The sequence below is a fragment of the Diceros bicornis genome, chromosome 32, assembly GCF_020826845.1.
Source record: "Diceros bicornis minor isolate mBicDic1 chromosome 32, mDicBic1.mat.cur, whole genome shotgun sequence".
NCBI lineage: Eukaryota > Metazoa > Chordata > Mammalia > Perissodactyla > Rhinocerotidae > Diceros > Diceros bicornis.
The window spans coordinates 25,161,449-25,184,910 of record NC_080771.1 but is presented as its reverse complement, the minus strand read 5'-3'; the positions used below and the strand labels follow the sequence as shown (position 1 = coordinate 25,184,910).

Here is a 23,462-nt window from a genome sequence, read left to right as displayed (position 1 = left end):
CTTGATCTCAGACTTCTAGCCTCCAGAACTGTGAGAAAATAAATTTCTCTTATTTAAGCCATTAAATCTGTGATATTTGGTTATGGCAGCCCTAGCAAACCAGTACACTTAGGTTGGGATGGAATGCATTATAATTTTTCCCATTGAAGTTAATGGAACAAATTTTTTAACAGCTTTTCGCTTAGCAAGGTGTTCAGGAAGGAATTAAAATTGTTAAGCAGGAGATAAGGTAGTTATGAACAATTTTTAGGCAATGAATTTGAAAATGTTGGTGCAGTGCACAAATTCCTGGAAACTTACTGAAACTAACACAAGAAGTAGAAAATCTGAATAACCTATATTTATTTTAAAAGTTGAATCTGTAAATAAAAATATTCCCATAAGGAAAACTCCAGGACCAGATGGATTTATTGGTTAATTTTTACAAACATTTAAGGAAGAAATAACACTGGTCTTTCAGAGAATAAAAAAGTGGAAACATTTTCCTGTTGATTATGAGGCCAACATAACCTTGATATCACCTGACAAGAATATAACAAGAAAGGAGGCATGTAGACCAGTGTCACTCATGAGTCATAGATGAAAAAATGCTAAGCAAACTAGTAGCAAACTGAATCCAGTAAAATAGAAGGGAAATATGTCGAGACCAAATTGAGTTTATTCTAAAATTATAAGGTTCATTTAACATTTGAAAAATTAATCACAGTAAAGGAGAAAAATCATGTGATCATCTCAACAGATACATTAAAAAGCATTTGATAAAATTCAGTAGTTTTTTAAGCTTTTATTTATTTATTTATTTATTTTTTATTTTTTTAATAATTTTATTTATTTATTTATTTTCCCCCCAAAGCCCCAGTAGATAGTCGTATGTCATAGCTGCATATCCTTCTAGTTGCTGTATGTGGGACACGGCCTCAGCATGGCTGGAGAAGTGATGCATCGGTGCGTGCCAGGGATCCGAACCCGGGCCGCCAGCAACGGAGCGCACGCACTTAACCGCTAAGCCACGGGGCCGGCCCAAAAGCTTTTATTACAGGCAATTTTCTAACATTCATAATTTGAATGTTGAAAGATAGAAGATTAGTATACAAAAATCAGTTGTATTCCTATTTGATCAGCAATGAACAATCTGAAAATGAAATTAAGAAAATTATTTCATTTACAATAGAATTAAAAATAATCAAATATACTTCTTTTGTTAAATTTATTTCTAAGTAAGACTTGTACACCGAACTCGATAAGAACATTCTTGAACAAAATTAAAGAAGACTTAGATAAATGAAAAGACATCCTGTTTTCATTGATTGGAAAACTTAATATTGTTAAGATGACAGTACTCCCCAAGTTGATCTAGATTCAGTTGCAATCCCTATCAAAATTTCTGCTGATGACTGCAGAAATTGACAAGCTAATACTTAAATTTATATGGAAATGCAAGGGACTCAGAATAGCCAAAACAATCTTGAAAAAAGAAGAAGCTGGAGGACTCACAGTTCCTGATTTCAGAACTGTGTACTACAAAGCTACAGTAAATCAAGACTGTGTGATGCTGGCATAAGGATAACCATATAAGTCAATGGAATAGAATTGAGAACCCCAAAATAAATACATTTGTCTATGGTGAATTGATTTTAAACAAGAGTGCCAAGACAATTCAGTGAGGGAAAGAGTAGTCTTTTCAACAAGTGGTGCTGGGAAAACTGAATATCTATATGCCTAAGAATCAGTTTGGACCCCTACCTCGTACCATGTATAAAAATGGATCAAAGACCTAAATGTAAGAGCTAAACTATAAATCTCTTAGAAGAAAATGAGTGTAAATCTTCATGACCTTAGATTAGGCAATGGTTTTTTAGATACGACACCTAAAGCACAAGCAGCCAAAGAAAAAAAGATAAATTGAATTTCATCAAAATTTAAAACTTTGTGCTTCAAAAGACACTATCAAGAAAGTTGAAAGACAACCCACAAAATGAAAGAAAATATTAGCAAATCATGTATCTTATAATGGTCTAGTATTGAGAACATATGAAAAAACTCTCACAACTCAACAGCAAAGAAAGAACTTTAGGGGCCAGCCTGGTGGCTCAGTGATTAAGTTTTTACATTCCACTTTGGCAGCCTGGGGTTCGCCAGTTCAGGTTCTGGGTGCGGACCTGCTCACCGCTCATCAAGCTGTGCTGAGGCAGTGTCCTGTACAGAAGAACTAGAAGCACCTACAACTAGGATATGCAACTGTGTGTTGGAGACTTTGGGGAGAAAAAAGAAAAAAAAAGAGGACGATTGAGAACAGATGTTAGCTCAGGGCCAATCTTCCCGCCCCCCCCAAAAAAAGAACTTGAAAATGGATTTGAGTAGACATTTCTCCAAAGAAGATATACAAATGGGCAATAAGCACATGAAAAGATGTTCAACATCATTTGTCATTAAGAAAATGCAAATCAAAACCATGAGATACTACTTTACACCCACCAGGATGGCTGTAATCAAAAATATAGACAACAACAAATGTTGTCGAGGATATGGAGATATTGGAATCCTCATACGTTGCTGATGGAAATGTAAGATGGTGCAGCCACTGTGGAAGACAGTTTGGCAGTTCTTCAGAAAGTTAAACAGTTACAGTATGACCTATCAGTTCTATTCCTAATTGTATATCTAAGAGAGTTGAAAACATGTTAACACAAAAATGTGTACACAAATATTCATAGTATTATTTATAATAACCAAAAAGTAGAAATAACCCAAGTATGCTCAAACTGATTAATGGGTAAACAAGACGTGATTTATCCATACAGTGGAATATTATTTGGCAATAAAAAGGAATGAAGTACTGATACATGCTACATCGTGGATGAACTTGAGAACTGGATACAAAAAGCCACATATTGTATGATTCTGTTTATATGAAATGTCTAGAATAGGCAAATCGACAAAGATAGAAAGATTAGTGGTTGCCAGGGGGCTGGGAGAGTGAAGAATGAGAAGTGACTGTTACTGGGTATGGAGTTTCTTTTTGGAATGATGAAAATGTCCTAGAATTATATAGTGGTGATGATTGCACAACCTTTGAATATACGAATAACCACTAAATTGTGAATTTTATGGTATGTGAATTGTATCTCGGCAGAGTAGTATAATCAGCCCTCATGTAGTCACCACCCAGCTTCAGTTATTAGTTCCGATCAATCTTGTGCCATCTATACCCGTACCTGCTTCCCCTCTTTTTGTATTTTTGTGTGTGTGTGTGTGAGGAAGATCAGCCCTGAGCTAACATCCATGCTAATCCTCCTCTTTTTGCTGAGGAAGACCGGCTCTGAGCTAACATCTATTGCCAATCCTTCTCCTTTTTTTTCCCCCAAAGCCCCAGTAGATAGTTGTTATGTCATAGTTGCACATCCTTCTAGTTGCTGTATGTGGGACGCGCCTCAGCATGGCCGGAGAAACGGTGCGTCAGTGCATGCCTGGGATCCGAACCCGGGCCGCCAGTATTGGAGCGCACGCACTTAACTGCTAAGCCACGGGGCCGGCCCTCTTTTTGTATTTTGAAGCGGAACTCAGACATCATATCATTTTGTCTGTTAAAATTTTGGTAAATACCTGTAAAAGATAAGGGCTTAAAGAAAACATAACCACAATACTATTATATCTAAAAATACCGTAATTCCTTAGCATTATGAAATATACAATTAGTATTTGAATTTCTAATTTCAGCACCCATCCTAGAAAGAAATTTATTTTATCTGATAAAAGGTAGTTATAAAAAGACCTACAGCAAGCATGGTGAAAGATTGACAGCTTTCTACCCAAGATGGGCAACAAGACATAGTTGCTCACTATCACAGAGAGCTTAGCCAGTGCAGTAGAGTAATAAAAAAGAAAATTGGAAAGGAAAAAATAAAATTGTCATTACGTACAGATAACATAATTGTATAAGTAGAAAATCCAAAAGAACTTAGAGATGGACTTTAATAGGTGAATTTAGTAACGACCCTAGATGCACATCAGTATATAAAACTTAATTATGTTTTTATATAATAGTAAGAAGCAGATTTTTTAAAAGAGTTAGAAAGTAATAGTATCAAATACTTAATAAATCTGACAAAAATGTGTAAGACCTCTCTATAGATAACTATAAAATATTAAGAGAAATTTGAAGACCTAAAGAAATGAAGGGATATACTATGCCCATGAGTTGGAAGATTTAAGATTATAAAGATGTTAACTCTCATCAAATCATATATTCTGTGCAATCCCATATTTGTTGTTATCAAAATGGCAAGCTGATTCTAAAATTTATATGAAAACAGAAGGCCAACAATAGCCAAAACAATCTTGAAGAACCAAGCAAAGAGAATTTCACCAACTGATTGAAAACTTAATATAAAGTAGCAGTAAGTAAGGCAGTCCAATAGAGGCACAAAGGTCAACAAGTAGATCAGTGGAACAGAATGAGTCCAGAAACGGACCCATTGAATAAAGAATCTTAACCCTTACTGCACACTATTTACAGAAAAGCCATTCTAGATGCATTATAGATCTAAATGTGAAAAGTAAAACTTCTAAAAGATAGCATAGGAGAATATTTTCATGACTGTGGGATTAGCAAAGGTTTCATAAATGGGAAACAAAAAGCAGCAAGCATAAAGCAAAAGATTGATAAATTGGATTACATAAAAATTTGTTTTATTAAATGCAGTATTGAGTGTGAAAAGGTAAGCCATAGAGGAGAAAATATTTTAATACATATATCTGACAATATTTCCATAATATATAAAGAATTCATACAAAGCAATAAAAAAAAGACAACGGGAGTCAGCCTGGTGGCATAGTGGTTAAGTTTGCATGCTCTGCTTCAGCGGCCCGGGTTCGTGGGTTCGGATCCAGGGCGTGGACCTACATACCACTTATCAATCCATGCTGTGGTGGCGTCCCACATAAAATGAATAGAGGAGGGGCCGGCCCCGTGGCTTAGCTGTTAAGTGCGTGTGCTCTGCTACTGGTGGCCCGAGTTCGGATCCAGGTGTGCACCAACGTACTGCTTGTCTGGCCCTGCTGTGGCAGCGTCCCACATAAAGTGGAGGAAGATCCACACGGATGTTAGCTCAGAACCAGTCTTCCTTGGCAAAAAGAGGAGGATTGGCATGGATGTTAGCTCAGGGCTGATCTTCCTCATAAAAAAAAAAAAATAGAGGAGATTGGCACAGATGTTAGCTCATGGACGATCTTCCTCAAGCAAAAAGAGGGAGATTGGCAACAGGTGTTAGCTCAGGGCCAATCTTCCTCACCAAAAAAAAAAAAAAAAACCTGAATAGAAAGATGGGTAAGATACTTGAACACCCACATCTCAGAGATGACATCTGAATGGCCTGTAAACAAATGAAAGGATACTCAACCTCATTAGTAATCAGGAAAATGGAAATTAAAACCTTAATGAGATACCAGTACATTCACCATTAGAATTGCTAAAATTCAAAAGATTGACAGTGTCAGTACCAAGTATTGGTGTGAATATGGAATAAGGGAACTTGTATGCACTGATGGTGATAATGTAAATTAATATAACTACTTTCAAAGTCATTTGGCATTATTTACTAAAGCTGAACATAAGCACGGTATATGATACAGCCATTTCACTTCCAGGTGTTTAGCCATTAGAAATGCTTATATAGGCCGGCCTGGTGGCACAAGTGGTTAGGTGCATGTGCTCCGCTGTGGCGGCCTGGGGTTCGCCAGTTCAGATCCCGGGCGGGCACCGACGCACCGCTTGTCAGGCCATGCATGCTGTGGCGGCGTCCCATGTAAAGTCGAGGAAGATGGGCACTGGCCCAGGGCCAGTCTTTCTCAGAAAAAAGAGGAGGATTGGCAGATGTTAGCTCAGGGCTGATCTTCCTCACAAAACAAACAAAACAAAACAAAAAGGGCCGGCCCCGTGGCTTAGTGGTTAAAGTGTGCGCGCTCCGCTGCTGGCGGCCTGGGTTCGGATCCCAGGCGTGCACCGATGCACAGCTTCTCCAGCCACGCTGAGGCCGCGTCCCACATACAGCAACTAGAAGGATGTGCAACTATGACATACAACTATCTGCTGGGGCTTTGGGGGAAAAAAAGGAGGAGGATTGGGAGTGGATGTTAGCTCAGAGCCGGTCTTCCTCAGCAAAAAGAGGAGGATTAGCATGGATGTTAGCTCAGGGCTGACCTTCCTCACAAAAAAAAAAAAAAAAAAGAAATGCTTATATAGGGCCGGCCCTGTGGCTTAGCGGTTGAGTGCGCGCGCTCCGCTGCTGGCGGCCCAGGTTCGGATCTCTGGCGCACACCACCGCACCGCTTCTCTGGCCATGCTGAGGCCGCGTCCCACATACAGCAACTAGAAGGATGTGCAGCTATGACATACAACTATCTACTGGGGCTTTGGGGGAAAAATAAATAAAAATTGAAAAAAAAATGCTTATATATCTACCCATGTACAAGAATGTTTATAGTAGCTCCTAATAGCCTGGTGAGGAAAAGGTTAGCAAAATCCTTTCCCCTTCTTCGTGAGAATTTAAATTCTATTAACTTCCTAGCTCAATCAATAAGAGTAAAATGTCAACTAAGTTTCAAGTCAGTATTGCTTATGATAAAAATGACCCTATTTGATAAATTCTGTATGGACTGGGAAGAACTATAAATGAATTTTAAATATCCAATAGGAATGCCATACTTTGGGGTTCCCTGAATGTGGTGACTCTTGTACCTGGATGTGTCCCTTTCAGGGACCCTGGAAGCTATGCCCAGAGGGTTGGTACAAGAGATATTGGCTCCCAAGGGGCATAAAGCTTCTAAGCCAAGGCTCCTCCCTCACGTGCCCAGTGTGAGTGGTCTTCTCACACCTGAGCTGTTCTCTGGAGAGAAGATACCTCCAGATGGCTCTGTAGACTGCTGCCAGGACTCCCACTGAAGAGGAACAATTGATGCTGCCCTGCAGACATTTTGTGGTTTCTATCTTTTATTCAGACCTTTCCACAGAACTCTAGACTCCAGTTGCTGAATCCACATTTCTGCTTTGTCTGATAATTTCCAGAACCAAACTCTTGATTTTCTACCTCTGAACCTCTTCCTACAGTCGTCTTCATCTCTGTTGGTGGCTCCTCTATTCTTCCTGTTGCTCAAATCAAAACTTTGATTCCTCTCTTCCTCTTAGACTTCACATTCAATCTATTAGCAACCTTGCTGGCTGGCTGCTCCTTTTGAAATATATCCTGAATCTGGCCCTTTTCATTGCTATCTTCCTGGTCCTAGCCATCATCAGTTCTCTCCTGTACTTCTATAATAGGTTCCCAGGTAGTCTCCCTTCTTCTACCTTAGTCCTTCTACAGTCTATACTCCATACTGCAGCCTGAATGATTTCTCTAACACATAAGTCAGATCATATTACTTCTCTGCCCAAAAACCCCTAAAGTTTTTTTCTCACGGATTAAACTCCCACGTCCTTACCTATGGCCTATAATGCATGTAAGATGCCTGCTCTCTGACATCTTCTACCACTCTTCCCCCTTTCTAACTAACTCCACTTAAGCCAAAGAGGCCTTCTTGCTGTCTCTCAAATATTCAAAGAATGGGGAGACCAGCACCATGGCCTAGTAGTTAAGTTCAATGTGCTCCACTTCAGGGGCCCAGGTTTAGTTCCTGGGTGCAGACCTATACCACTCGTCAGCGGCCTTGCTGTGGTGGCGACCCACATACCAAAAAAAAAAATTAGAGGAAGATTGGCACGGATGTTAGCTCGGGCCAAATCTTCCTCACCAGAAAGGAAAAACAATTCAAAGAATGTGCCTGCCTCAGGTCTTGTGCATTTGCTGTTCTTCATGGAACTGTCACCATCTGTGGATTTTCCTTGTCCTTTGTTTTCTTTGTCGTTTTCTATAAAGTAGCACCCCTCTCCCAGTCACTTGCAGTTCCTTTTACCCTAGCTTAATTTTTCTTTATAGCACTTACCACCTGATGTATTTATTTGATCATTTGCATATTTCCCTCCTTCATAGAATGTAAACTCCTTGAGGGCAGAGATTTTGCTCACTTTTCCCTTGAACAGTGCCTGGCATGTACTAGACACTCAAAAAAAAAAAGCTTGGATGAAAAATGTGAGAAAATTTCCAAGAACTGAAGGATGTGAGTTTCTAGATTAAAAGTGCTCACCAAGTACCTTGCACCAAGGATGGAAAGATAACCCACACCAGGGCACATGTCAGTGAAATTTCAGAACCCTGAGAATAAACAAAAGATCCCAAAAACTTTCAGAGAGCAAAAAAAATAAAATACTGGGAATTTGAATAATAATATACTTATCATCATCATTATTGGAAGCTAGAACACAGTAGACCAGTGCCTTCAAAATTCTGAGGAAAAATGATATCCAGTCAAGATAATGTAAAATAAAGACATTTCAGATGTGATTTTGCAAAACATTTTCAACCCATGCATGTTTTCTCATACAACTACTGGAGGATGTGCTTCAAGAAAATGAGGGAATACACCAGGACAGAGAAAGATAAAGAATCTAATAATTAGTGAATCAATATAAGAGAAAAAGCAAAGGAAATTCTAAGGATGTCATCTGAGGATGACACCTGTACAGAGGCCTAGAAAACAAACCCACCCTGACTGAAGCAGGAAGGTGGAAGACTTCAAGAGGAATGTCTCACCTGAGAGATTACTGGATGCATTTGAACATTTTGAGGGATTTACCTTTCCATAAAGATATTGGGGATTAATTAGTAATGGGTACATAGAAAAATAGGCCTATGAAATAAATGACTAACTATATGACAAACTAAAAGTTGTAAGGAAAGAAATATAATAATAATATTCTATATAGCTCAGGATATATAATTTTTTACATAATGTAAATACTGAATATTTAACAACATTATGATTTAACTGTATTGGGAGGATTGGGATCAGGAAGAAGGATGTACGAGTTCATTCCTTCTATAGTATAAAGCTACTATGGGATATCTAAAACTGACAAGTCAAGAAACGATTTAGTTTAAAAATATGGAGGTAATTACCATAAGAAAAAGCCAAAAGAATTTTTAGCTCTGGGGAGTGGCTAGGAGTTTAGAAAGGGACTTGACAGAGAACTGCTTGTTTGTTTTGATTTTTTTGTGTGTATGTGTGAGGAAGATCGGCCCTTGAGCTAACATCCACTGCCAATCTTCCTCTTTTTTTCTGAGGAGCATTAGCCCTGAGCTAACATCTGTGCCCATCTCCCTCTATTTTATATATGGGATGCCGCCACAGCATGGCTTGATGAGGGGTGCGTAGGTCTGTGCCCAGGATCCGAACCCGCGAACCCCAGGCCACCAAAGTGGAGCATGTGAACTTAACCACTATGCCAAGAAGGGGGCTGGCCCCCTTCTTTTGATTTTTTTAACTACCTTTATAGAACTATTTGACTAAACAGATAGCTTTGATTTAAAAATTTTAAAGATGAATGGAAGAGTAAGTAGATAAAATAAGCTGGCTATAGACTATAGTTTCTAGGAGCTTGACTGTGAAGGAAGAATTTTACTTTGCCCCCCACACCCAAATCTTGTCATTACTCTCTTCTAAATATCTCAAATACATCCCTTCTCCCATCCACATCAATTCTTGCCTTTTAACTGGTCTACTAACCTCCCTCAATCTAGCCCTTCTCTACACTGTAACCAGAGTTGATCTTTTGAGTTCTCTGGTTAAAATTATCCCTTAGCTGGGCCGGCCCCGTGGCTTAGCGGTTGAGTGCGTGCGCTCCGCTGCTTGCGGCCCAGGTTCATATCCCGGGCGTGCACCGACGCACTGCTTCTCCAGCCATGCTGAGGCCACGTCCCACATACAGCAACTAGAAGGATGTGCAGCTATGACATACAACTATCTACTGGGGCTTTGGGGAAAAAATAAATAAAAAAAAAGTTTAAAAAAAAATTATCCCTTAGCTTCCCATTTCCTTTAAGATAAAACTCAGTTTTTTAAATATAAGCTGTAATATTCAATGTGATTTAATCCCCACCTGCCTCTGCCCCCATCTTTCATACCCTCAACTCTAGCCGTTCTGAACTCCATGTGATTCCTAGAAGCTATCATTATTCTTTCTGTCCTTTTTACCTTTGCATCCTGGAACCCCAATCTCCCTCAGTTCATCTGACAAAATTCCTTTTTATCCCTGGGGGTGGAGCCCTGTATAACTTGACCACTATCACCACCACCTGCCCCTCCTACACCCTCACTGAGTTGTGTTCTTCCTGTGTGTTCCCATAATATCCTTTGGTTATCACATTTATCACACTCTATTTTTATAGGTTATTTTCTTCCCAGTCTGACTTTTCCTTCTTTTGTCTCCTGTGGTTGAGCTTCTTGAATGCAGAAATAGCGGCTTTTTTTCCTTCACCTTTCTCAACTGTGTCACCCAGGAGAATATTCAGATTATAGTAGTTACTCAATATATGTTTGGGAGAGAGAAAGGGATGGATAGATAGATTTCATAGATGAACATCTTAAATTTAAAGAAATTGAAGCTGAAATACATCATGCAAATCAATAGCACTTATTGTCAAATTGCAGTTATTTTTCTTAGTTGATTATAACCACTCAGGAAGGGGACACCATCAAATATGGTATAAGTAATCAGCTCTCAGTGATCAAGTGTAATGTGTGTTTATCTGTTTTCTAGAGGAAAATGTATTGATGGCAACCTATGTTGAATTCCTTTTTTACTTACATTCCTGAAAGAGAATAATAATGTATTAATAGGTCGTATTAAAAATAAAAGACTAGAAAGTAGATTAATGGTTGTCAAAGGACGGAAGTAGGGAGGGTCGGGGGCAACAGAATGGGTATGGGGTTTCTGTTTGGGGTGATGAGAATGTTCTAGAATAGGCAGTGGTGGTGGTTGCACAACCTTGTAAATATAGTAAAAACCACTGAATTGTACACTTTAAAATAGTAAATTTTATGGTATGTGAATTAAATCTCAAAAAAAGAAAAAGATGAGAGGTAGAATATTTAGCATTTGACAATACTGTAATATTGGGAGGAGTTCATAAGGAAATTTATACTTATTATCAGAATAAAGTTCCAAATTAAAAGTTAAAGACATTGAAAAGATCTAAATTATCTAAATGGCCGTTGACAGAAAATCTATTTCAGCCCAATCGCAGGACATCTGAGTTTGCATTAAAGGAAGTATTCTGTGGTTTGTATTTATAATTTTACTGACATTTGTTGCTGTTTACTCTAAGTCCTAAAGCTATCAGACAGCTTTTCTTTTTCTTTCTTTCTTTCCTTTTCTTTACACAAACGAAATGGCATTGGGTCAGGTACCAGTGACTCGATAAGGAAGAAATATTTTAATCTATCTTTGGTTTGATGTACACCAAGAATTAGAATGTTCTGAATTTTGAAAGAAGAGTATTGCTTTAATTTTACAATATAAATTTTAATAACCATGTAGTACTGACTTAATTCACAGATAACAGTAAAATTTTATTTGTCTAAATTCTAACCTCATCTTTGAATCACTGGATTCATTTCTGCTTCTCAGGAGCCAGGAAGCCCGAGTGTCCTTCAATTGAACTAAGCTTCTCCTATATCCATTCTCAGTTTGGCCTCATATGTCCTATTTGTTGAATTTGTCACTCATCATGGTATAGATTTGTTTGTTGGTTCATCTGCTCAACAAATATTTATTGATGTGTATGTGTTCCATGCACTCTTCTAGGCATTGGGCATACAGTGGTGTACAAGGCAAAAGTCTCATCCTCTTAGAGCTTTCATTATAAATGGTGGCCAGATTCTACTCCTTTTTCTAAAAACTCACTTATTGGTGATAGTTGGGAGATTAGAGCTTTTTATTTATTTTTTTTTTTTTTGAGGGAGGAGAAGAAATCCTACTCATCCTTCATGGTTTATTTCTTCACAAAATCTTCCTCAGCACTCCTATACAGAATTAACTGCTTGTTTCTGTGTTGATCCTAATGCACTTTATATTATATATGTCTCTGTTCTCCTTCTAAAAAACAGATCTGGTCATGTCACCTCCTTATTTTCCCTTTACTGACTCCCCGTTATTCTTGGGTTAAAGTTCAAACTGGGCTTACAGGGGCTTTATGATCTGGCTCTAGCCTGCCTCTCCAGAGTCAACAATCCTCTATTGGACTTTTAGTTCCTCTAACACACTGTGCTTCCCATTCGAGTGAGCTTCCATGCATGCTGTTTCATTTACTTAAAACAGTCTTCTCCCTACCCCTTTAATATGACTAACTACTCCTTATCTTTAGGTTTTTGTCTTAGGTAGCGCTTTCTCTGGTAAACCTTCCTTGACCAAACCCCCCACCCCCGTCTGGGGTACTCCTCCCCTGTGTTGCTGTGGCACCTTGTGCTGCCATTAACCAAATACTTGATCACACTTAATATGGCCCTAGACAGTAGCCGCCACTGGACAGTCTTTATCTTTCTCTTCTTATTTTATCCCCCAGTTCCTAACACAGTATGTACTCAAACATTTGCTTCTGTTTCCTCTACTAGCCTGCGAAGGCCCTTGAGGTTAGACTGTGTGTGGTACATCATACTAAGCTAAGCAGATGTTGGAATGAATCAGTGAATGATTGATTGTGTTGATTGATTGTATTTTTTTCTTGGCTTTTTAATGACTAAATTCATAGCTTTAAAAAAATTGTCCTTTAGTAAAAAAAGAAAAAAGTATGTTTGAATGGTACTGTTTTTATTTTGTCTGCATATTTTTTTCCTTTTATCTATAAATTTGATGACATTTTATCTTTTCTGTTTTAACTGAGATGTGAATGTGCTTTATCTGACTCTGTAGAATGGCTTTTATCACTTATAGTAACCATTGATGATAAATTTCTTAGTATTCTAACTGGATTTTTTTGTTTGTTTTTTCTCTTCTACCTAGTTGTTGTGGAATTATAAACTGAACCTAACTACAGATCCCAAATTTGAATCTGTGGCCAGAGAGGTTTGCAAATCTACCATATCAGAGGTAAGTTGTGAAAGAATTTTGTGGGTATTGAATGGCTTAGATGAGAAAATTACATCTGTTGACCAGACCAGTCATTAAACGAGGAATGACTGACTCAGTTACTTTACTTTTCTTGGAATTCACATCTATATTGGTTGAGAGAGAGACCAAGCAGGGGATAGGGGATGTAATTCTTTTTATTAATGTTTACCTACACTTAAAGTAGGATTTGTTGATTCAGACAAGTTGGAAATTAGGCTCTGTTGGTCCCCAAACAGAGAATACAACTGCTTCTGTCATCAGTGCTGCTCTCACACATTTTACAATCTGTTTATGTCTGAGGCATATCAAAATGGTTTCTCCAGGAGGCTTATAAACATTCCTAAGTGTTTTGGCTATGCACTTGGATCAATTGAACCACAGAGGCATATGCTTCATATAGTAGGAGTTAGCAGTAAAAAGGTTTGTAAAAAGATTGTGTATAATGGTATAAATGCATATTGAGTATAAAGACAAAAATAATTAATGAAAATGTATAGCATTGTACGGATGCTAATTGGGAAAATTTTTCAATTATTTCTCTTGGCTCAATGTAAACAATAAATAATATTAGTAAAAATTGTGGTATTGAAATTTTTATTTTATTTTATTTTAATTTTTGGAATCAGTAATAGAAATTCCAAAAACCCAGAGATTTCTGTATACTGAAGTATAATAATCGCAGAGAAAATAGTAGCTATTTTTCCACCTCAAAGTTAATAATCATAGATCTTGCAACATATTGATCTGTCCTTAAACTGACTCTATTGATGACTTAAGTCAGGATCACTCTCTCCTGAGCCCTAAGGAAGACCCTACTCCACCCAGATAAGCCCTCAGCTTGTGTTCCTCACTTACGTCATCATGAGATCTTGTAGAACCTGTTTTCTTCCTCAAACCTTCTAATACTGGATCAGATATGTTTTATTCTTTTAAAGCAATGACCCTTCATATTTACCTTGGGGCTTCAGAATAGAATAGCGTATCTCTGAAAGATTGATCTTCAGCTTCTAGCTTCAATATTCTGTATCTTAAACTCCCTTAGCTAGCTATATGACTAGCTATACGTACCAGTTTGATTGCCATCTGGAAATTTAGCTCAGAGTGTATGCAGATTCACCTGAATATTTTCACTCTTTGCTGGCTTATTATATGTATATCTATATCTGTTATAAGGCTGGCTTTCTTATAATGTATATGTAATGATGGCCCTCTTGTAACCTTTTGGAGGGTTGTGGCTTTGTAAAAGATTCAAGTAACAAGGGCACTTCTCCCTCCCCAGAGAGAGAGTATAGTCGAGTCAGGAAAATTAAATATCAGGAAGAACATAGTTGCCAACAAAACATTTTATTCTACATCTCCGTCCTATCTTCTTCCTTAATTTTGGAATCCTACTTCCAAGGAGAAAAACAGCATTGCAAGAATAGCTGCAGACTGCCAACCATGCTTTTTGTTTCCTCTCCAAGACTGAGCCAAATACTGCCTTCTTTCCTCCTGTCTCATGTCGGAAACAGAGTGACTGCAACATTTTTCTAATGCACCTTGTGAATTTGCTCCCCAGCCACTTCAGAGTTTACTGCTGTTCATAAATATGTTGATGATTTAATACTGTGTTTTGCTATTAATCTTAGAAGTCTTATTAAACTTCTCTTCAATAGAATGGTTGAAGAAAAGCATAAACTTCTAATTCAAATACTACACCCCATGTAATTGGTGGTGAACTGAAGTACAAATAGGTACTACATCTCTGTATTTCAGTAAAATCTCAAGTGATTAAAGCTAAATATATGTTTAATTTTTTATTGGGTCTCCAATTCAAAATGTGCTCTTGGTTTTTCTTCAGATTTTTAAACTGTTGGTTGCCCAGTATTAGTCCTGTGTGAATTCTTCTACTTCATTAAGTTTTAAAACCCAGGTGTCTGCCACTAGTCCTATTTTTTTATACAGGGTTTTTTTTATGGTTGAATTACAAATGCTGAGACTTTCAAGCAGCTATTCCTCCTTTCACTTTTGAAACTTAACTCTGTTTTGCTCAAAAAAAAAAAAAAAGCTTTTCCTGGAAATACATTCATGGCCCTCTTTTTAGGCATCACAGAAAAAGAGCTCCAGGTTAAACTGAAAGAATTGCGTTAATCTTGACTGTTGAAGATCTATGCTGCCTCTTGAAGTCAGTGTGGGACTATTTACTTAAATTCCCAAGTTTGCATCTTTAAAAGTAAACACAGTTTTTTTGTCTTGAACTGAGTTTTTGACTTGATCTGGATTTAGACATGAAGAGACCCAGTAGTCTATAGGATAATTAGTGTGTAGTATGCCCTTCACCCAGTACCTTTTGGAAAAGGAGATTGTATTTGTTTTGTCCTATTTACATATTTACAACAGGTGGTGCAATAGTAGAGAATAGAGAATGGTCTCTTTTGATTTCAAAAAAAACCAATAAAACATTCTCTTATCATTTATGTTAAAAATAAATATTTACATTTGGCTCCTTCCTTTTTTCAGAACTGCAATTTTTGTTTGTTTTTAATTTCTCCAAGTGTGGTAGGCTTTTTCCAAACAACCTTCTCTGCTTTATAATTGAAGCTTATAACCCTATAAGTAGACTTCACTTTTTTTTTAAATTAATTAATTAATTTATTTATTTCCCCCAAAGCCCCAGTAGATAGTTGTATGTCATAGTTGCACAGCCTTCTAGTTGCTGTATGTGGGACGCGGCCTCAGCATGGCCGGAGAAGCGGTGCGTCAGTGCACGCCCGGGATCCAAACCCGGGCCGCCAGCAGCACAGCGCGTGCACTTAACTGCTAAGCCACGGGGCCGGCCCATAGACTTCACTTTTTTATGCCTAAATTTCAGCATTTTTTGGCTGGTTTGCTTTATTAGCACTTGCGGTTTGGGATGCACTTTGCAGGAACACTAACCATGTGGAATCACTCTGTGCTTGATCCACTAGATCATATGTCTGAACCACCCAAATTACATTTACTGTGGCCTTCCCCTTCCCAAACTTCTTACCAGACTACAGTGAACATCATTTTAAACATGTTTCTGTTCCAGACCACAGTGGTGAAGCTGGCATTCTGCTAAGTTCAAAAACACATGTCCAAATCCATAGTTAATTCAGAACACATTAATGTCATGTCAAGAAGTAATATTATGCCTTTCATCTTCCCTCCCATTGGCCGTTAGTTTCGCCTACCAATAATAGTTTGCAGTGTAGCTTGGCTTGGGATATGCAGCTAGACTTCAGTTCTGCACCTGTTTTCCAGACCTATTCCCCAGATTAATTTCCTCACTATCCATTGCATTTTTTGCATGGCTAAAGTGACTTCTCAGTAGAACCATTCTAAAGCTGTAGATTTTAAAAGCTCTTTTTAACTATATCAATAAAGCTGAAATTTTTTAAAAAGCTCTTTTTACTCTATTTAAACCTGAGTTCTACCTAAGCATTTGTATATGTATGTATTTTCTTGCAGAACACATTAATCAGGTATTTCCTAGAGGGCACAACAGTCTGAGAGGGCGTGGCACACTATTTCCTTTAAAACAAATGTATTTCTCTGTTTTCCTTTTTTCTTCCAAGTATAGAGATGGGAAATCAATAAGAAAATATCAGACATTCTCTCTTTTGTAAAGGCTGTTTGATGTGAGAATAGAATACTTGTATAAAACAGCCACTTTCTTTTGAGCAGATTAAAGAATGTGCTGATGAACCAGTTGGAAAAGGTTACTTGGTTTCCTGCTTGGTGGATCACCGAGGCAACATCACTGAGTACCAGTGTCACCAATACATTACCAAGATGACAGCCATCATTTTCAGTGATTACCGTCTAATCTGTGGCTTCATGGATGACTGCAAAAATGACATCAACATTCTGAAATGTGGCAGCATTCGCCTTGGAGAAAAGGTACTTACTACACTGGCTTCACCAGAGGGGTCTTAAGAACTTGATAAATGAAAAGCTTTGTATAACTGGCATGGGAAAAAATTAGGGCTAGAGGTGGCCTTAAAGTTGAGGTATAGACAGCCCCAAGATCTAAAGCTGGTTGACCAGTGAATGCATTTCATCTGTTTGTAACAAAATGTTTCAGTACTATACAGGGAAGTAGAGGAATTTATATATGCTAAGAGTAATGTTATCTTCAAAATACTAAACCAGTTGTTGGTTACGTATTATGTTCCTCTTGCAAAGCATTTTGCAGTCTTGTAAGAAAAGCAGTTGAGGGGCCAGCCCCGTGGCTTAGCGGTTAAGTGCGTGCGCTCTGCTACTGGCGGCCCAGATTCAGATCCCGGGTGCGCACTGACGCACCGCTTCTCCAGCCATGCTGAGGCCACATCCCACATACAGCAACCAGAAGGATGTGCAACTATGACATACAACTATCTACGGGGGCTTCGGGGATAAAAAAAGGAGGAGGATTGGCAATAGATGTTAGCTCAGAGCTGGGCTTCCTCAGCAAAAAGAAGATTAGCATGGATGTTAGCTCAGGGCTGATCTTCCTCACAAAAAAAAAAAAAAAGAAAGAAAAGCATTTGAGTTAGGAGAGATTTGAGTTCTCTAATCTTTCTTTGTGTATACCTCATTGTTGCCATAGAAAAATTATTTGGTAAGCACACCAGTACCAAAGAAGGTATTTAAATATTAGAAAATTTTAAGATACGTGAAGGTACTTCTAGCTTGTCAGAAGAAAGGTACTCTATAAATGTGATCTATTGTTATCTTCATCTCAGAAGAACTAGTTTTAGTAAAGACAGGAAAGAAAATAACTACCTAGCTAGTTTCTTCTTCCTTAATTATATCTGATCTTATTTTGTCCTTATTAGTCTGTTGTCCAGAAGGTCACAGTGGAGGTTTGGTCAGGTTTATCTTGAATTTGTTTGTTCAGCAAAAATGAAAGAAATTCCTAAGAGGTAACAGATGCCAGTGGGAGAGGTAGTCTGAGAGCTGTGTATGGCATCAGCTATTAATTGCCACAGCTCATTAATCTGCTGTTTAGGAAATAAGAGGGAAAATAAAATCCATTTGTCTCTTTGCCCTCTATTTGTTCATTGCACCATGGGTTTGCAGGCTTCCATCACTGACAAAGGGGGCATGGTGTTGGAATGCTGGAACTGCATAGACTAGTTCAAATGAAGGGTTTAGTGCTGAATATTGTCTGGCTATCACCAAATACCCTTTCCTTCATACCAGCACAGGGCTCTGGCCCTTTCACAGGGCACTCTGAGTTGGTCTTGAGGAGCACTGTGAACTTGGCCTACACCTTTCAGGCAGCTAAAGAAAGGCCAGTTTTAATAAAGAAGGCAGATTTTTTTCCTTTACAGCAGACTCTAGAAATGGCACAAAAGCACTAAGTCACCCTCATAATTCAAAAAGTTCCTCTGACTTTCTTTAGGGTGTTGGAGATTATATCGAATTCTAACCCTCACTCTTTTTAAAATCTTCACATAAGTGTTCCAGACAGACTTTTCAGGAATCAGTGATGACACTTTTTCATATTTGTGATTAATGGTCCACGCTGCAGAGTAGACCATTACAATTCACCTCTCTTTGTAGTAGTTCTTCCCTGTTGACCACCAAGATAATTGCTGGTTGGCTTCCCACTAGTGATATGAATTGTCAATGTAAAACCTGCTTTCAGCTGCATGTGTGAGTTACTCAGTCTGCAGTGACTGAAATCATTGCAGGAAGAAGTAGTGCTAGAGCCCAAAGACGTGACAGGAGGCTTGTTTTTTCAGCTTCGTTAAAATAACAAAAAATGTTCCTGTGGACTATCAAAACGCACATTTTTATCTTTTGCTATACCTACCAGTTAGGTGAATTTCTGTTTATACCAGCCCCTTACCCTAGGATCAAAGGCTTTCTTGTACTTTGGTGACAGTGTGATGGGCTCATGCCTGCACTTTTGAAAAAGCATATTCCCTCCTATATAATTCACTCTGGTGCTACAGCCAAGTTTAAAAATGAAGGAGGTATACCCTCAGCTCTTCTTTGCTTTTTCTAACTATAGTTTACTTCTCTGAAGCCAGTTATTTAAATATGAAAACTATCCTGAAAATTAATAAATCAGCTTCTGATCACAGAAGGGAACAAGCTCATCAGTTTCAAATTTGTTGCCACTGAAGCTTGAAAACTCCCCTGTGACTGGCTTTGAACTGACCTCCTCTGAAGGTCAGAGGCGAGGGGTCGTAGTTAATCTGTTTGTACCCTGCCTCTGCATGAACGTAAAAATGTCATGATTTCAAAACTATAACAATTTTTTTCAAAATGTTAATATATATAAATTTTAGATCAAAGATTATATACTAATAAAACCTATAGAATCCCATTTACAGTCTCAATAAAAAGAATAAAATACTAGGAATAAATTTTACCAAGGAGGTGAAAGACCTATATACTGAAAACTGTAAGACATTATTGAAAGAAATCGAATCGAAGGAGATGTAAAGAAATGGAAAGATATTTCCTGTTCATGGATTAGAAGAATTAACATAGTTAAAATGTCCGTATTACCTGAAGCAATCTACAAATTCGATGCAGTCCTAATCAGAATCCCAGTGAAATTCTTCATGAAAATGGAACAAAGAATCCTAAAATTTATATGGAACAACAAAAGATCCCGAATAGCCAAAACAATCCTGAGAAAAAAGAACAAAGCTGGAGGTATCACACTCCCTGAATTCAACAAATATTGCAAAGCTATAGTAATCAAAACAGCATGGTACTGGCAGAAAAACAGACACACAGTTCAATGGAACAGAATTGAAAGCCCAGAAGTAAAACCACACATCTATGGACAGCTGATCTTCGACAGGCGAGCCAAGAACATTCAATGGAAACAGGAAAGTCTCTTCAGTGGAAGGTGTTGGGAAAACTGGACAGCTACATGCAAAAGAATGAAAGTAGACCATTATCTTATACCATACACAAAAATTAACTCAAAATGAATTAAAGGCTTGAAGGTAAGACCTGAAACCATAAAACTATTAGAAGAAAATATAGGCAGTACACTCTTTGACATCAGTCTTAGCAGTATCTTTTTGAATACCATATCTAATCAGGCAAGGGAAACAAAAGAAAAAACAAATGGGACTACATCAAACTAAAAAGCTTCTGCACTGCAAAGGAAACCATCAACAAAACAAAAAGATAACCCACCAACTGGGAGAAAATATTTGTAAATCATATATCTGACAAGGGGTCAATTTCCAAAATATATAAAGAACTCATACAACTCAACAACAACAAAATGAACAGCCCAATCAAAAACTGGACAGAAGATCTAAATAGAGATTTTTCCAAAGAAGATACACAGATGGCCAAGAACGACATGAAAAGATGTTCAAATCACTAATTATTAGGGAAATGCAAATCAAAACTACAATGAGATATCACCTCACACCCGTCAGAATGGCTATAATTAACAAGACAAGAAATAACAAGTGTTAGAGAAGATGTAGAGAAAAGGGAACCCTCATACACTGCTGGTGGGAATGCAAACTGGTGCAGCCACTATGGAAAACAGTATGGAGATTCCTCAAAAAATTAAAAATAGAAATACCATATGATCCAGCTATCCCACTACTGGGTATTTATCTAAAGAACATGAAATCAATAATTCAAAAAGATATATGCACTCCTATGTTCATCACAGCATTATTCACAATAGCCAAGACTTGGAAACAACCTAAGTGCCCATCAACAGATGAATGGATAAAGAAGATGTGTATACTATATATACATACACAATGGTATTCCACTCAGCCATAAAAAAGACAAAATTGTGCCATTTGCGACAACAAGGATGGACCTTAAGGGTATTATGCTGAGTGAAATGAGTCAGAGAAAGACAAACACTGTATGATTTTACTCATACATGGAAGATAAACACATAGATAAGGAGAACAGATTAGTGGTTAGCAGAGGAGAAGGGAGTGGGGGGAGGGCAAAAGGGGTAAAGGGGCACATATGTATGGTGACGGATTAAAAACTGGACTATTGGTGCTGAACACAATGCAGTCTATACAGAAACATATAGTGATATACATCTGAAATTTATACAATGTCATAAGCCAGTATGACCTTAATAAAATAACTTTTTTAAAAACCTACAGAATTTTCTAAATAAATATTGTTAAAATGAAAGGACAGATCTCTAAAAGTAAAAGTGTAAATGGTTTATATCATCTGAAGAGAAAGTCAAATGTGGCTTCCAATACAGGAACTTAATAGTGGACATGTGCCATGTTATTACTGCTTTTATGCTTTTCACTCAATTTTTACATCATTTTATCATTCTCTGCTTTTAACCAACTACTTTGAATAATTCAGACATTCTTGTTCTCTCTTTATCTAGTGAGGTAGATCACAGAAGACACCAAAACGTTGAAATAGAGAGTGGTTTATAGCAGAAATAAAAACTGAATTCTTGCTTACTTTTTTGAGATTAGTGTTATCCTTCTCTGTCATTAAAAAAAAAAAGGACAAGGTATATGGGAAAGAAGAAATATTCGCAAAAAAAAAAACAACATAGCACTGGATTTTTTTTTTTAACAACTCGTACTTAATGTGAAATAACTGATGTGGGATACTGTAACTGTTTGAGGATTTTGTTTGTAACCTAACATTGAGCCATTGACATGTTCACTGTTCTGTGCCTTGGAGCAAAATGTCAATTAAAATTAAAATCTCAAAAAAAAAAAAAAAAAGAAATATTCGCTATTGAACTGCTATAAACTGATCAGGACACTAGCAGTAGTTTTAAGACAGACATTTGTCTCACCACAGTAGAATATTAAAAATTCATTGTAAGTCTATTTACAGGATCATTTGTTATTCTTATGCCAATCCTGTGTATTAATAACTTTTTTTAACCTAAGTAACTTTATTTTCTCATAGATAATGTGCCGGTGCTTCCATTCGTATTCAGTAACTAGCTAGTCTTCTTTGTCAAGTACTTGCATATATTTCAGTTACATAATCCAAATGGGCTGAACCGAAAAGCTCAGAGACTTTGGGGAACTGAGAAGGATCCCTGAAATATCTTTATTTTAAAAATTATCTATCTAAAGTTATGATGAATAAAAACATCTAATGGAGGTGATGTTATGGCCCAGTACTGATGTGTGGCGCTACAGTTGCTATAATTAAAATCAAATCTTAGCTTCCTTAGGGGATCTCAAACCATGATGATGCTCCCTTAAATCCAATAAGAAGCAAAAAGAACCGTTAGGAAATATAATAGCCCTAAATAGTTAATGTCACTGGCGGCACATTTAAAACAGTTATAAACCCTAAGTATACAGGGAAACACTTTGACTCATTACGTGGAAATCATTTCTTTACCATATGATATCAAGATTAAAGGCTGAATCTAAGTCAAGAATTGACTATTGTGCTATTGTTTTCAGTCTCTTTTATATAATTAAGACCTAATTGCTGGTGACCATCTAAGCAAGTTATGATGGGCTACTAAAAATTGGTATAGATGTTGTTTTATGACATAAAATCATGTTTATAATAATCTCTCGTATACTGTAAATAGTATATGACAAGTATGTTTCTGTCCAAATCTTTGTTACAGATTTGTTTTTCCTTTGGGAAGTAGAAATGGGTAGGCCTTGCCTAGGTGGGCCGTAGTCAGACAAACTTGAGTGTCACTCATAAATTAGGAAGAAAAAATAAGCCTCACTCCGATTTCTGGGATTTATGTCCACTTTTCTCTCTGTCCTTATCCTTTTGTCACTTGTCCCTCAGAATTTTGTTTATCTGTTCAGAATTACTCTCCAGAAAAACGTTTCTGGTCATCTCAGGTTTCTAAGCATTGGTTAGAATCATACAGCTAGTGAGAAATGTTAAGGTGCAGATAGAAAATGGGAAGGCATGAGAATCTGCTAGGAGAGTGTGCTTCCTAATCTTTTTTGGGTCAGCAGATCTTTTGCAAATTTAACAAAAGCTATGAACCGTCAGGAAAAATATAAAACGCACACACAAATTTTAGGAGTTTCTTAGAACCCCAAGGTCTAGAAAAATAAACGATGGACTGTTGGCTGGGCCCCTTACGTGCTGCAACTCAAATGAGTTCATCAACTCCTCTAGGCCTCTGTTTACTCATCTGCACGATAGATACCACAATTTCTATCCTTTCTTCACAGATATATTAGGAGCGAACATGAAAATTCTCATGGAAATACTTAGAAATTAATGTACTATAGAACAAAACCTATTACAACAAAATAGAAAAAAACTATATACATTTTTTTGTTGAATTCAAATTTTGCTTAAAGTAGATGTTTCCCTACCTGGTTTTAGGAATCTTTTTTCTTATATACAGATGATTTTATAGACATGGTATTTTACTATAACAAGATTTTTTATGCACACGTGTGTAAATAAATGATAGCACTGTACTTTCTGCTGCTTTGGTTTG

The 23,462-nt window shown here is 37.4% G+C and overlaps 1 protein-coding gene across 2 annotated transcripts in view; it reads left to right on the top strand.

Annotated features, from left to right (window-relative positions):
• Positions 1–23,462, top strand: part of GLG1 (golgi glycoprotein 1) — a 149,242-nt gene that overhangs the window by 79,037 nt on the left and 46,743 nt on the right. For both annotated transcript variants that reach the window (XM_058528270.1, XM_058528269.1), the window contains exons 3-4: positions 12,932–13,018; positions 16,727–16,942. In XM_058528270.1, coding sequence (XP_058384253.1) covers positions 12,932–13,018; positions 16,727–16,942 — 303 coding nt within the window. The remainder of the gene's footprint in view (positions 1–12,931; positions 13,019–16,726; positions 16,943–23,462) is intronic.